This window comes from Ambystoma mexicanum, chromosome 7p, assembly GCF_040938575.1.
Source record: "Ambystoma mexicanum isolate Mex_15411 chromosome 7p, UKY_AmexF1_1, whole genome shotgun sequence".
In the NCBI taxonomy this organism is placed as follows: Eukaryota; Metazoa; Chordata; class Amphibia; order Caudata; family Ambystomatidae; genus Ambystoma; species Ambystoma mexicanum.
Window position 1 is genome coordinate 664,833,848 of NC_090939.1, and position 16,942 is coordinate 664,850,789.

Sequence of the window (16,942 nt, forward strand, 5' to 3'; positions counted from 1 at the left end):
TATTTTAAACATGCTGTGGGTATTGATCAGCTACATTTGTTCTATCTGTCATGTGATTATATTTATTTGTTTATTTATTGTTTTGGGGTGGGAGTATTTGACTCCCTATTTTTAAACTTTGAGAGTGAATGGATTTTAAGAGAGTAAAAATGACTTTTCTCCTTTGTAAGAGGATAAAATGTACGCAACACCCTGCCGATGTGTACAAAAACTGTATGGGTATCATTACTATACAGCAGCTTTCCGCATTGTGACAGAATACAACTTTAATTATTTCTCTAAGGTCTGGCCATTTGTTCTCTCTTGTATATATTTAAATGTTGAAAACACAAAAACCTAGCCAATTACCTAGTAAAGTCAGCATGAATTTTATTGTGAGTTTTGAGGTTCGATAGCAAAATTGTCTTTTGATGTTTGATGAAATTCCTCATTTCCTGGAGCTATTACTACCTAATGGTATGCCAATGTTATGATACAACAGTGCAGAGAGGCAAGCACTCCATGCTAAATTCTTTGCCTAATCTCATGGTCAAATATTTATTTATATAGTGCTTTTGGCAAAACGCTGTACATAGAACATATTTATAACAATTATCACACAACCGAAGTCTGTACTCCCTTATCGACCTGGAAAAGGATGAATGGCTGAATTGGCCTTGTCGGGATTCGAACCTACAACATAGAGATCATGCACAGATTGACGCAACAAGTGCTCAACTGGCTCAGCTATCTTATTGGCTAACATCCTTCAGAGGTCGGTAAACTCAGTATCGACTGAGGTAATATAATCACAGTGCCTAGATGTTGGACGAACCATGGATGAAGCACTAGATAAAGTTAAATACCTATCGGAATTATCACAGGGACAGGTTTTGCTGAGTTTCTATTTCAATTACAAATGTAACTTTCATTTGTTTCTTTTTGAACAGCGCTTGAACTTCCTAGAGATTCAGGTTTTGGATGTTTTAATTGTAGTCTTGAAGATTTGAGAGGCTAGAACACCTGTGATTGGTGTAATGATGCTCACCCTTGAACAAAGACTCTGCTTCCACTGGCCATTTACAATGAAGTCATCACTTTACACACTGATTTTATAATTAGAGTGTAAATTTAATTATAAGTGTAAAAATGATCTGCCTCTGGATGATTATGCACACAGCACCGGAATTGTCATACTGGTTTGCTTTCACTACAAAATATAAATGCTCAAATGCATCTTAGTTTTCCATCTTATAAATTATACAATGCTAAAATTCTAGGAAACAAATTTGCACAGTGCTTCCGTTTGCTCCACACACACCACAGTAGAAGCTGAATGGAAAGAACCCATTCCTTTCATCACAGTGTGCAGATTTAGAGAAGGCTTCAGAGAAATAAATTCTGTTTCAGAGACTTTTATCCATGGCTTGAATTACATCCATGTAGATAAAAATCAAAAGAAGCGTTCTGCTTTCTGTCAAGTAACCTGACCTTTGCACTGTTCTCTGATCTAAACTTGTGTGTAAATGTACACAGGAAAATATTAAAGCTGTTGTATTAACAAGATTTTCATGCGTAAAAAGGCCTAGTACCCACCTTATCTGGAGGCCTGTAGGCGCTTATACAATAGGAATATACTGTTTCAAAGCGCCCACAGGGCAGGGAGGCAGGGAGAGTGGGAAATAAATTAAAAACAATATTAAGAGCAGAGGGGGAAGATGAAGAAGGGAACGTGCAAGTGCAGAAAGGAGAGGGAAGAGGGGGTAATGGCTGTGGGGTCCAAGCCCAAACCTGTCTAAAAACCTGAATGAAGCACTTTTGCACCTTTATGCACAGTGTAGAAAGAAAAAAGGTGGAAAGGTGAAAAAGAAGCCTTTTTATTTAAATAATGTTGAATGCACACACTTGATTTTCTAACAACAAACAAGCTACCAGCCATAGGTAATTCACCTAAGGGTAAAGTAAAGGTGCAGTATACAAAATATGCAAGTAAGGTGAACCAAGATGGATGCAAATTAAACAGAGGTAAGATGAGGGGTAGAGAGAGCTCAGGCAGCTGGATGTACAGTTGCCCGTCATGCCTCCAGTGTGGGCAAGGACAGCACAGCCCACGTATATTATGAACATCGTTTGAAAAAAGAGGATCGTCATGACCTACACTCAGGGTAAAATCACTGCTTACCTCAAACCACAGACCCTTACATCTACTGTGGATGGGGCCCCTCTAGTGATGGAGATCACAGGCGTTACTGGCTCAGACAGCTATTTCCATTTCAGAACCAATAGATAATAATGAATTGCTGAATGTTTGTCTTAGTCTCTGAAAAGAAGTGGCAGGAGTACCACAGTTATATGCAGCTCAACATATTGATACAGCTAATGGAAATACTACTGGTTCTGCAGTGAAAGAATTATTCGAATCTGTCTAAATTTCATGATTCAGTACATATTGCGGAGAGCATTTATACATCTTCTCCTGTAAATAATACCTCTTGTATGTCGATAGAGTCATCGGATGAGGAAGACCTTTCAGACCCTGAGTCAATGATCATTTTGAAAGCCCTCTTCTCCTTGTGCAACAATATTTATAAAGAACAGCAAATTGTGAAGAGTGGCTTCACATGCTCGGGTGACATTGTCCTTTCAATTATATGATATGATTGGTTATTTATAACACGCTTAATATCCAGTGGTTTCTAAGTGAGGCTCCGGGGATTGAACTTGTGCTGCTCCGTGTCGTCTTGCTTCTAATGTGAGCACATTGCCCCTGAGCTATCCTCCTGAGACCTGAATATGGATACTGCAGGCCCCAATGTTGACAAGGTTAACAGGGGTTCTGTGTCCGCAGATGTAGTCATACAAGAACCTGTTGTATTTACTGGGGAGTTATTAGCTACAACCTCCTTGCAGTCAATTCTGATTCAGGCTTCCGAGAATTGCCAGTAGTCTTCCATTGTTAAAATCGAGAGAACGACAAATAAAAATAGGTCTTCTCGACTCCCACAGAAAAGAAAGTGTGCTAACGAAAAGAGGCAGACCAAAGCCATTTCATCCATGCCTGAGAGAGCAAAGGGTTCCGCTGGCTAAGACATTTCCTTGAGACTTAGAATGCAGGGAAACTCAGCCCTGTCTTGATCTTGTGCCAATTGCTAACTCGGACTCGTGGCATGTGTGGATGTTAAATAAAACTAAACCTGGCACTCTGGATGCATGGTTATTTAACAAAAATCAAGCACAGCCTATAATTTCATTGAGTGTTGTGCAAATGTCAAGTAGTGAACAAATTACTTCTCTTACTGGATCTGGAGAGAGGAAAACGGAGAGGATTTCCTCTGCAGTTAATAATACTGTGGGGGCCCTCTCACCAAACTCCAGCTAATATTTTACATGAAGTCCTTGAAGATCAATGGGGCGATAAAAATAGTGCTACTAAAAAGATAACGTTTTTGGAGTCAAATGCAACCACCAGTAGTCTCTATCTAAACCAGCACAGGTTTGCCTATTGTTACATTGAGTACCACAGTTGCAAGACATAATGACTCATGATATTTTATTTTAAGTAGAGGTCCTGAATACATAAATTGGAAGCAAGCGGGACTCATGTCCATTTTTTTCCACTGGGGTTGACATGTTAATTAAATCTAGTTATTATGAGATTGTTAGATTGGGTTTGAGCTAGCTAGAAGCCCAGAGGTCGAGCAGATGCACCAATGGAAAGTAAACAAATTGGTAGGGAAGGCTACTAAACTTGCTACCTCTGAAATTGAAACACTTGGCTAGACAATTGTGACTGCCCTAAAATTGCATGCCGGTCCTTCATTGGAAGATTATAATACTGAAGAAAGAAAATTGGATGCTGTGGCATGATGTTACACTTAGTGTTGTAAACCCTTGGTTGTTATGTCTTGGAATAACCAATTTTTTCATTTTTCTACTCAAAAAAGGTTAGGTCAGTCTTTATTGCTCGATGCTGATCTGTTTCTGGTACAGAAGACCTGGCTGATTAGTAATTATTTATTAGATGGATATCAGGTTGTGCAAAGGGCAGCCAGAGATAATAACTGGGGCAGATGCTTTGCAGGACTCATAATCGGAGCAAAGAACTACAATAACGTGTTTGAGTTTACCCATCCATTCAGAATGTTAATATTCTGCAGGTAGTTTTATCTATTAATGTTTACAATCCGCCTGGAAACAAGTATAATAGCTTGAATATTGCCCGTGTTTAACTGAGTGGGCCATGTTACACTTTGGAAATCATTTTTATAAATATTGGTGATCTAAATGTTCAGCGTTTCTCTTTGGACAAAAGCATAGGATTTGCGATCCAGATAATAATTAGATTAAAAATGCGCATGGAGTCATTGTTGTAGACATTGGGTACGAGGAGTTAATGGATTATACTAAGGATATTTCCGTTTTTATTGCAAGTTACTGTTTAATGCAATTAATGAAGAAACATGATGCACTGATCCTCCCTGGTGTACATGGTCCAATGGTCGCAAATATTCTTGGATCGATTTTATTTTGCTGCCGAATGTAGTGTTCAACCATGTTATGGATTTTCAATTGTTACCGACAACTCTGTGTGACCATGTTGTGATTAAGTTCATGCTTTAATATCAAAGTGATAGAACAAAAAAATTAAATATTATGGGGTCATACAGGCTAAATGTGGCCGGTAATGGAGTCAATTGGACTGAACGAAATATAGCTGTATTCAAGTACCTGGCTATACAGCAATTTATCACTGGGGTAAGCCAATTCTCCATGACATGAATGAATATTATAGAAGGTCTGAATTGATGCTAGATATGATAGCGAATATGTAAAAGAAATATAATTGCAAGTCAGATATTGGTGCTAAGGTATGTGATGCTATAATTGTGTCTAAAACGAGACAGCTTAAAATTGACTTAAAATGCATGACAAAAATGCAACTCACTCAAATGGATACACAAAAAAACTATAGCCAGTTTAAAGACCAAATACAAAAATGTTCTCAAAGTACATAAAGGTTCCACTGCCACAGCCCAATGGGAGACCATATTTAATGCTCTCCACAGTAGATACTCTAGGAAAGTTTGGGCGATATTTAACAGGCATACTGCAGTTTCTTCTGGTAAAAGAGAAATTAATCCTATTGCTAAAAACGACTAGATACAGTTAATTACCCAATTATATCATAAAGATCTTCTTATAGGGGCTCCAGTGAATTGAGGTTGGACCTATGTTAATGATCACTTAAATGCTTAAATGTTACGATAGAAGATATTGAGAGTGTAATCTGTAAGGTCAACCATCTACGGCCCCTTGCCCAGATGGGATTTCAAACATACTAATTTAGAAAGATCTCAAAACTTGGGCTTTAATTAATTATAAAAAAATGTCCTGGATCATTAACACTGAGGACATTCCGGATAGTTGAAAAAGGTCAATTCTGATACCCGTTTTTAAAAAGTGAATTACCTTCCAATTATCATCTTCTTGCTATGGCCGATTCAATTTCTAAAATAGTCTCTCACTTTTTGTTAGCAGAGATGAATACATGGATTTTAAACCATAATGGGTTCAGCAATCAACAATCTGGATTCAGAAAAAGATTCAGTACGTTGTCTCATTTATGGACTCTGACATATTTAAACATGGGCTGAAGTAAGGTTGTACTCTTGCCCCAATTTTTTACAATTTATATTTCGCAGATACATGAGGAGCTGCAAACATACCATCATTTTCCTCTGAAGGTAGGGCAACAACATATAGCGTGGTTGTCCTATGCAGATGATACAGTCATGCTTTTTTTAAAAATTCATTTTTGATTATACAATAACAACAACCCACAACCTAGGCGTCCAGAACGAACAGCAATCCACAATAATCATGATACATATTCAACCCCACAGAGCCAATGAATATTCAACCATGATGCAAGCTAGTCCTCAAGCAGTTAGCAGGTATTGTAGATATGGTGCCCATACCTTAGGCGGGCGGGCGAACATGCAAACGGATGCTGCGGATGAATGCCCTTTCCATATCGTGGCAATATGCCACATCTTCCTACCAAGACTACACATTGGGCTGGGGGCCTTTCCACCATGACATAGCCACCCCCTGCCAGTCAGTCTCTGTATGGGCCGGGGTAGGAGTCTTCTGCAACCCATCATAGCCAACATAGGGTACAGATCGAGCTGTTCATCAATGATAAGTGCACTCAAAAGTACATACATTTGTCTAATGAAATAGTCCCACCTCTGTTTTTCAACTGTTGCATCGATATGAATGTGTAATCTTCAAAAACATCACCAAAGGCTAGTATGCTGATTTTCTCCACTAACTGTATGTAGGACCCCTCCCCCGTAATTGCCATTCTACCTATATAACTAGCAGGAAGTGACAGGGAAAAAGGAATATCAATGCCCATCTTGCGAGCCACTTTGCACCAAATTGCACAGGTGACATTCACAATATGCACGGATCCCATCCTCGCCTTCAAGGCACCTATGTTCACTGATCATATAAGATTGGGGGCCGCCGGCGCCATTTCCACCTGGACGTGCGGTCGAATGAAATGTGTGGAATACCAAAACACCAAATAATGCTTTTGCGCCACTCAATGATACAGACCCAAATCCGGCCATGCTAACCCCCCCTTTTTAATAAGGCCGAGTCAATGGTTACCCTGGCTTGTTACCCAGCCCAGATTAAATTTGTAATGATCCCCTGCAGACAGAGAAAGAAGTTGGTAGAAAGAAATAGGGTATTATTGAAAAAGAAATAGTGGAATTTGGGCAAGACAATCAAGCATGTTATAAATAACCAATGACTATTATTATTATTATTATTATTTTAACTATCTAGATGCGGCCCATCAGTGTGCTAGGAAGGGAGTACCACCTCGCCACTAAGTCTTGAACAGAACTGATGGCTCTGCCATAGTTCTCACAGAACAATGTGTACGGAGCTTGGGAGATTTAAACTACTAAATATTGAGTACTAGCAGACTCCCAGGTAAACCCAAAGTCATCTTCAAATGCCACAGTCCCACTTTGAGGTCTGCATAAGAAGCATACTCCAACTCCAGCTCCTTCAGTTTCTTTTTCGTTAACAGCTAATCCTTTCCTAATCAATCGGAGTAACCCGTTTTCCTTAGCCATGCAGATTCCCCTTTTAAACAGTCCCAGAGCACCCCCTGCGAGGTGACTTAACCCATATTATGGTCTAGAAATGTCATGATCTGATCATGCAGGTCTTGATGAAAAACCGTGTCCGCCAGGGCATCACACTTGAAACGTCAGGGCCTCGTTCCCACTGGTTCCCCAACAACACTGCAGTCCAAAACGACCGGGGAATGACAGGACAGGACAGAGCTTTGGGAAGAATCTAACACTCGGCCAGGGAAACCCCCACCCATTGTGGGACATCAATAAATAATCAAGTCTGGAGCTCGACCCCTGTACCTGTGAATGTAAAGTGTAATCACAGACATCCCAGTGTTGCATCTTACACATGTCCACTAATCGTCGATCTCACAGATATCCAAAATCCACCAACCCGCCTTGGACTGAGATCCCTTGTTGCCACCAGATCTATTAGGAGCTGGGTCAAGGACAGCGTTGAAATCCACCACCCCTCACACAACTGTAGGATCACTGCACATGGCCAGATTAACCGATACCCAATAAAAAAAATCAATCCTGTCCATAGGTATCAACCATTGTCGCCTTCACTCACTCCAGAACATCACAGGCCATCAAAGCCCTCCTCTCATCATCCTTTTTCAATTCTAACAATCAGAATTTTATGACTTTGCTTATCAGGATCGCTACTCCCCTCTAATAAATCTAGTAGAAGGGATAATATCTGTGGCAACCCCAGTGAAAGGCCCAGCATGATTCCGTGGAGAGTGCAAGTTGTGTCTCCTGAACGAATGCCACATCCGCCTTGTGCCTTCACAAGTATTGCGGAATTTTCCTAGTTTTAGAGGGTTGATTGCCCCCCTAATTTTCCTTGTAGCTATCTTGAAGGGCATCCTGGGAAACAAAAGAAATCAGAGCATGCGAAAATGACATCTCTGCCACTCGTGTCAGAAAGTCTCTTGAACCAAGCCATGGGTTCACTTCAGTAACAGCTCTTGGATGACAAAAAAAACAAAAAAACCTACCCCAACAAGTTTCCCTACCTCCCCACCCATACGGGGACCTCCAATTTGCCTGAAATACACCCCCGCAGATTCTACCCGGTTACCAACATAGAACAAATGCTGTGCTCAGAGGGCTAGTGCCCAACCCAGTACAGACCAGCCCACACCAACACAGGGTGAACGAGGAACCAAAACATCCACTGAACAGTTCAAGTCAGTAGGATAAAAGTTCTGCCTTCATAGTAGCATCGAATATAGTATCTTCCAAGGCATGACCTAGCCTCCAAATCAACTAGGCATTCAGGGGTCCACCTGGCCCACCAGGCCTTGATTCCTGGTGCTGTGCCTAGGCCTCATGGTCGGTATTCGTACTGTCCTGTCGATCGAGAAAGGAGGTGGCTGACTGCAGAGATGTAAAGAAATGAGTTTTCCCCTCAAACTGGACTCAGGGTTTAGCTGGGAAGAGCATGGAATATCATATATCGTTATCGCAGAGTCTGCGTTTCACCCCACAAATGATCTTCTAGAGGCCTGAATATTTGATGAGAAGTCTGGTAAAATGTAGAATTTGTCTCTGTAATAGTTCAGCTCCCCCTTTTGTCATGCTAAATGGAGAATAGTGTTTTGATCTCTGTAATTGAGGAGACGCGCGATGATGGGATGTGGGGGAGCCCCCGGCAGCAGCCTTGTCGCTGGAATTTAGTCTACCCTCTCAATCACAAACAGGGAGGATAGATTGTCTCCACCAAAGACAGTTTTGCAGAGGGTTTCTACAAATTCTTCCATCCTAAGGGGAACTTGGCGTTCCCTTATCCCTGCAGCATATCCACCTTAGATGAAAGAGAGTTCAACTTGGAGTCCCGCCAGCCTCTACCAGCCTTGAGCTGCAGAAGGATCTCCTTGATGTTGGAGACCCTCTCCAGGGCCACCTCGCCTCCATCAGACCCATCGGGCCTCTGGCCCATCTTTTGTAGCAATGCTTGGGGTGTCCTGGCAGTTGAGCCTCCCTCAAAGGAGAGCTTTTTCTGCAATTTGTCTTTTCCATATTGGATCCAAAGAGCAACAGGAGGACAAGCACAAGGAACCCCAACAGTTAGCAGGGGTAATGGTTGAAAAGGAAGCCGAGCACAGACCTTTCACAGGCGGCCCAATAAAGTACGGACTGCTGGAATTCACTTAGGTAGCCAGGCACAAACTTGCCAACCCAAAGTGGCCCCCACCCCTCTTGTAAGCAGAGTCTTATGCTCTAAAATCCAGTGGCCCATTCCGGTTACCACTGTCAATGAATCCCTGTCTGCGATTCCGTGCGGCCCCTTTTACTGTCAGGGCCAGGCTCTAAATCCTGCAATGGACGGTCCAAGAAGCTGGATGCCGAGGCAAGGGAGACTTGGGAAGGGGGAGTGAGCAACCACCAACATGATGCCACACCGATCCACAAGGGAATCCAAATTGCACGCAAATCACAGGATTCACCACTGTCTAAATCCAGCAGGGAGCCAGGCCTAGCAGTTGCAGGCCTGCCTCTCACCCACGCCTATTTTGCCTTCAAGGGACCCAGCAGACTGCGGAGGGTGTAGGATCTCACCACACCAGCCGTCCCCATTCAGGCTGAGCACGAGGTGGCCGGGCTGCACCACCTAACGGCTCCGGTGCCAGGATCTGGGCCACCAGCCACCTTCACCGGACCAATCCCACTGTGCCGGTGATCCAGCATTGCCTGTCCTCCTGACAGTCTGGATGGCCCATTGGGCATGGCAGTTACAGTCATCAGCCCCTCACACGCACTTCAGCAGCGGGTTTGACAGAGGCACAGTATTCCTACCGATCTGGCTCAAACCTTGCCCAACACTCTCTGCACATTTCTGATTGGCAGAGACACCTTCGGATGGGCTCTAGGGCACCTTCTATTGGGCTGAAGCTGGTTCCAATTCGGTATTTATCAGGATTTATGTAGGCTAACTCTCTGAGCTCACATAGAGTCCACCATACTTGGACGTGCTCTCTTGGGCCCTCCGGATACGGTCATTGTTGACCGTACACCCATAGGGCACCAACACAGTCTCAATGCTCTGCTTAGGTTTTCCATTAAGAATAATCTAATCATCAACCAAAAGAAGACACAAGTCATGATCATTAAGGCTAACAAAAAGAAGATTGTTGAGTTTAATTTGAAAATAGATAATGCATCCATTAAGTTAGTAAATAAATACGTATATTTCTGGGAATTCCTGTTTTTAATACCTGGAATCCTACCCTGGATTTGCATCTGTTAAGAGTTTTGTGGCATATAAAGGAGGCTACTCCATTGAAGGGTTACTCCAGATATATAGAGCTAGCATTGTGATGTGCAATTTATATGCTTTAGAAATCTGTACAAGCAGTAAGGTAATTGGCTAGATGTGTAAGAAGAAAAACTATGGTACACTACCTTGGGTCTGTTGAATTCAACCCCTGTAGAAGCTATTTGCAGTGAACTGGGACTTCTTTCTTTATCTACTAAGAAAACGATTCCTGGTAGCTTCTTTTCTTATTAAAGATGCTCCACAATGATGAAAATAAAGCTTCCATATATTCCAATTTAATAGACATCCTGAAAGGTGTCTGTTGGACAGGGGCTGTTAAGACCTGGCTCAGCAAGATTAGAAATGTCTATGGGGTAATTGGTTTCACTTTTATTCCATCAATGAACTTAGATTGTGCATAAAGGGAAATTAAGGAGATATCTGTGTCCCACACCAAGGCTAACAATAAAAGGAAACTTACTGTGAAAGTATTGTATTCTCTGTACTTGCAGCAAGGGTTTCCTGTCAATACTCCTTTTAGTTATGTTTTAAATGCAAAGGTCAGACGTTTTATCATGCAGCTGTGGTTGGAACAATTACCTACATGTTAACCGATTGGTGCTTGGGCCCATATTCCGTATCAAGAACATCTGCGTAGAATATGAATATTGGAGTTGGACACGTCCCGCCACCTCTTGACTGGCTGCCCTAATTTAGAGAGACTGGGCCTCATTACGAGTCAGCCAGTCCGGAAAGAACGGTGGTGGTAAATCTGCCACCACTGTTCTTTCCGGACCAGCTGATTCTGAGTCCTGCATGCGGGAGGTGTCACTCCCGCCAGGTCTGACCTGGCGGGTTTAACACCACCCGCCTGCAGGCGGACGTGGAAGCACCGGCACCATTACAGAATGGTGCCGCAGTTTCCACTTCCCCATTCCCATGGAGTCCTATTGGACTCCATGGGAATTGTGATTTACCGAATTCCGCCTCCAGAATTACCGGGTCACTGGGGTTGTAATGCCCCAGTGATTCCGAGTAATACGACTCCGGCGGTAACCTGACGGTTTTTCCGGCTCGGTTACCGCCGGACTCGTAATGAGGCCCACTGTATATAAAGGGATTTAGTGATCACTTCCATGATATAAACAACATACAAATGGATCATTGTTGGGCTTCTTTACACACAGGCGAATAACAGGTTCTGAATTTCACTATGTATTATATCTGTCAGGAATTGGTCAAACTAATTAATCTATAACAACGAAATGAGTCATATGTGTGATGAGAGAGATGTTTTAAGAATCTTAATGACTGATTGTTGTAGGAAATTGTTTTTTAGACATTAAGATTGTTAATGAGATTAATTGTTTACTTAAGATTGTTACAACATAGATGAGTTACTGTTTTTAGGGTATACTATTTTTGATATTTGCTTTTGTTCTCTAACATCATGTATTTTATTATGTTTCTTTACTTTACATATTTCAACTATGTAATAATCACATGACGATTATGTTTTATGAATTTGTCATCAGTGTTAAAAGGTTATGATTTAACCAAGAAACACTAACATTTTTTAAAAAGCCTACTCTCAGATTCGAATTGACTGCATGCTTACGTCAGAAAATATTTATTGGAGAATCTCAAATACCGTCTTTTTTTCTCGGTCCAAACCTTTACAAAGTGCCCGGCAACAAGCCGCATAGGGCAAAACCTCCTTTGAATGCACTAGCCAAACTCTTTTTGGTTACTCGGTTGCCTTCTATCTGTAATGACAGCATAGTCTACTCCCAGCCATGAACTCACCTCTCAGCGCATGCATACTTCTCCAACAGGGCTTGTTTCGCTTTCCAGTTCCGGAGTTTCTACTTGGTTCTGTTCATCCACGAGTCGTCATCACGAAGCGTTTTTAAACAACATGCTTTCTTTTAGTTAGTCGTCCCTTCTTATGGAATCCTCATAGGACTTAGGCCACTCGTTCTCGTCTCAGTCTCGCCCCTTTAATGTATTGTGCTCATTTTCACCCTCAAGCTCTAACAATGGACACAGAGCCTATTCCAGTGTCTTTGTTAATTTAAACCGTTCACAGTACTCTGGGTCAGAAAAATGAACTCTTTGTTGTTTTCTGAATAGCTTTCTTTTGTACACATTAGTGTCCAGACTTGCTTTTATTTTATATAGGACAGTCCACTGTAATTCGTCAGCCGGATGGGTGAATTCAATAAAATGTCTAACCAGCAGTGCTGTGATGTCATTCTTCTTCATACAGCTCTTGTGTTCTGTTATTCAAGTTTTGGGGAATTTAACACCAAATTGCGTAAACAATCATTGTGGATTCACAATTGGTAAAATAATTTTGCTTACACATTCTTGCAATACCTAGGTCTACTTCAGCACACTATAGTAGTCTCTCCACAGCAAGTGCATTTGCCGCATGGTGTATCTAAGAACTGGCGCCAGGCCCCATGTCTCTGTAAGCGTTGGTTGTTTTTTCAATTTCAAACGTATGTCATTTTGCATGATTGGGCTTTTAATATTGTTGCTTCATCTGAATGCAGAAAATAGGTCTCTCAACAGGGCACTTTCCACTTTACAAAATATGCCTGTTCTTTTTTATTTTTTTTGTTAATATTGTTAGAAAGATTACTATATGTACTTACAAAAAACACTGAATCTCCCTTTTCTTTTTTCTTTGAGTCTATATTCAAGTAAAGCTTCTCTATTTTGCCCTTTTATGGGCTTCTCTCGTGAGCTTTTGTGGATAAACTTGCTTATACCATTTTGCGTGCAGCTTATCTGCCTCTTCATTCAAATCTTGTTTAAAAGTATTATTTATTTTCAGTCACAGGAACTGGCTCATTGGTAATTTGTCCTTCAGGTGTTTAGGTTAGAAGCTAGAATCTAACAATATAATAAAAGGCCAGATGTATGTTTGTCCCTATATGCTTGTCCGATGCAGTAGCTTCGCCTGTTGTCACTGCTAGGGGCAGCTGTTGCCTTAGTATACATAGACACAATGCCAATTTGCATAGCTTCACCTCTTGTCACCGCTAGAGGGAGCTGTTGGCTTAGGGTATATAGTGGTACTAGCATGTCTATGAAAACCTGCACTTTGGCCCGTGTTCACAGAACTGTACACTAGTAATGCCATAAAGAGTTTTACCAACAAACTGTTAAGACTACCAACTGTGGTAATTGTTTTGTCCAAAAATGCAATCACTGTATGCTTAGAGTTGAGGTGAATCATTAAATATCTATCAACTGTATTCAGCCACTTGATAGATTCAAGAGTGCCAGACCAAATCATAAGTATGTCACAAATACAATGGAACCATGACCAGATGTACTGCTTATATGGGTTCTCCTTTGCATGGATCTTAGTGACTTCAGCAGACTCTACATACAAATTCATCAACCTAGGAGCTAGAGTAGCTCCCAAGGCCATACCATGTATTTGCTAGTAGAATGTTTTATTAAATATAAAATAATTTTCTGTAAGTACTACTACTACGCAACATAGTATAGAAGAGTTTGGAGTCAAACCCTCCCTCTGGTGGAGGTGCAACCTTTCTTCAAGAATCAATATTGTGGCCACTAGAGGTATATTTCTGTCCAATGGCACTATGTCCAGGCCAATTAATATTTCTTCATTATGGTTGAATTCAGGTGCCTCCACCAACTTAATCACCTGAGTTGTGTCTTGTCCAAAATACTTCATTTGTTTCCCTAGTGGTTTTAAATACACATCAGCCAATTTTGACAACGGTTCCATAAATGAGTCTATTCCCGACACGATAGGATGTCCCTGCATGTGTTTCCATAGACTCGTGTATTTTGGGCAGGACATAAAACTGTGGTATCCTAGGTTTTTCAACTATTAGACATTCTGCCTCTTTCTTAGAGATTCTCCCTCTATGGGCCTCATTACACAGAAGGCGGTAAACCATGGTGCTATTAGCACCATGGTTGCTGCTAGTACCATACCGGTAGCCCCATGGAGGAAAGGGGAATTACCACCCCATTCCAGGGTTGGCAGGGCGGTAATTCCCCCTTCCTCCATGGCCCTTCCCCATTCTCATTTTTGCCCCATTTTTCCCCATTTTCTTTTTTGGTCAAAAAATTGTTTCAAGTGTATTTTCCGCATTAGGCCATAGAATTTGTGTCTAAAAAGAAAACTATTATGTATGTTTGTGGTGACAAACCCAAGTAATTTTTCCAACACAGCATGTTCATCTTCACTCAAATTATGTTGGGATCAATTTACCACAAGGCTCTCATACTCCTCATCACTCTGGGTTCATGGTTTTATATTAAGCCTGCAACAACCCAATCTATATTCTTATGCTGTTAGAGCATTCACATCTTTGGTTTGTTGTTTAGTTAATTCTCTTATTTTTTTTATCCTTTTCTGTCTCAATGAACAAAAAGAAACAGCACCTGCAGAGTAACTCTTTCTGAATTTAACAGTACATGTCTTTGTGTTTAGGTATTTATTGATCAGTCAAAATGGGGTCACTGGTTTCATGCATGTGCAGTAAGACTGTCATTAATAGAATAGCTGCATGTTGAAAATAGTTGAGTGTTGGTACATTTGGTTAATCTTTGTTGTATTTTTCAGGAGTAATTCGGCCATCATTCTACTTGGTTGCCTTTTTCTGAAGACATGCGGATCAACAGCTACAACTTCCTCCAAACCAAATATTTTACTGATAATAGCAGATGATCTCGGTATCGGGGACATTGGCTGCTACGGCAATGACACCATCAGGTAAAAACATTTACTAGGAAGAACACATTCATGAATTTCAACTATGCTATAACGATTCCAAAAATAAGAAATTTCAGAATGAAGGAATATCTATGAATAAGAATAATGTGGAAAAGGGATGAAATTTAAAAAAACCTGGATATTGTTTATATTTTCTAATTAAATTATTATGTGTTTGAAACTGGTGGCAGAATGTTTTAAAGGTTGACATTATTTGGCTTCAGGGATCCAAAGATCATGCATTTGGATATGGGTCTTCCAATTGCAGTTCATCATGTGACAGTCTCCACATCCCTAAAAAAACATTTCTTACGATTGCTCATATAGATACAGACTCAAGGTCCAATGTGTGATTAAGTGACTAACATAAAAGTATCATGTTCAGGTTTAGTCATCCAGTTTACAGTTGTTCTGTAGTTTAACAATTCAGGGCATTTAATATGATTACATATATCAGTACATGTTTTTACAAATGCTACCTCTCACATCAATTTACTTGCAGAAAAAGCTAGTGCCATTTACTTTCTGCTTCTTACAGCCCACTGTCAAAACAAAGATGATCTTTTCATAGCTATATTTCATAATAAAAGTAATATGTGGCAATGGGTAAGATACGAGTAACTGTGCGCTATTCTCCAAAATGGAAATTAAACTAGATAACCAGCAGCAAAAATCTCAATGACTGAGAACCACCCACTATGGATCTGAAAATTACAAGTGTCACAGTGATTGTCATGAGACTATATTCACGCTTGGTTCAAACAGATTTTTTTGAAATAGTCTTATACAAATCAAAATGAATCCATTAGTAGTTAAAATGGCTAAGAAGAAATTTAAGAAATAAACAATATAATGGAATGCGAAGAATATTGTCTTTTTATTCCTTATTGTTCAGAAGAACAGCCAGCACGTGTTTCGACCAGCTTGGTCGTTATGAAGGCCTGAATTGGATTACGTTAAGATCAATCTCAGGGACTAGTCCGTCCCACTTCAGTAGTGTTGGGGTGTCGCTAGGCGATCCCTTTTATCAATGCGAGATGCCTCTTCATCACAAAATAATGGCAGGTGAAAAGGTCTTGATAGATGTGCATATGTAAACACTTCAGATAGTTGATTTCTCCGTAATGCATTTGATAGAATCAAGTTATTATGGTTAATCCAAAGTGCTGAGTATATGTGGGGTTGAATCCCCAAGGGCACAATCCGTGTTCCTTTCCGTCCGCGAGGCTAATGTTCCTCGCTTTGCTTCTGACAAAAGCTTTGTAATTCAGGCCTTGATAACAACCAAGCTGGTCAAAACACGTGTTGGCTGTTCTTCTGAACAATAAGGAATAAAAAGACAATATTCTTCGCATTCCATGATATTGTGTATTTCAAAATCCTTAGCCATTTCAACTACTAATGGATTCATTTTGATTTGTATAAGGCTACTTCAACAAAACTTTTTGAACCAAGCACGAATATAGTCTCATGACAATCACTGTGACATGTATATTTCATAATAAGCTTACCTCAGTTAGAACACCCAGTCATGCAGCCTTGTAGCAGATATTATTTAAAATACTGTTAATCACAGTGGTAAAAGCTCATTCCAAGTTATTAGCTAACATTTTAATGGTCACTCAAGTCAATCTAATTAACATATGCTATAGCGACACATTTCCTAATCTGTTTTCTGTTCCCATAACAATTTATATTTTTTACATGTTTAACACATTTAAATTCGACTCTTTTGGAAAACAATGTAAGTCAAATACAAGCCGGGAGATCCAA

At 40.7% G+C, this 16,942-nt stretch overlaps 1 protein-coding gene across 3 annotated transcripts in view; it reads left to right on the forward strand.

Annotated features, from left to right (window-relative positions):
* Positions 1-16,942, forward strand: part of LOC138526244 (arylsulfatase D-like) — a 796,293-nt gene that overhangs the window by 82,568 nt on the left and 696,783 nt on the right. For all 3 annotated transcript variants that reach the window (XM_069636735.1, XM_069636736.1, XM_069636737.1), the window contains one exon: positions 15,020-15,169. In XM_069636735.1, the coding sequence (XP_069492836.1) occupies positions 15,020-15,169 (150 nt within the window). The remainder of the gene's footprint in view (positions 1-15,019; positions 15,170-16,942) is intronic.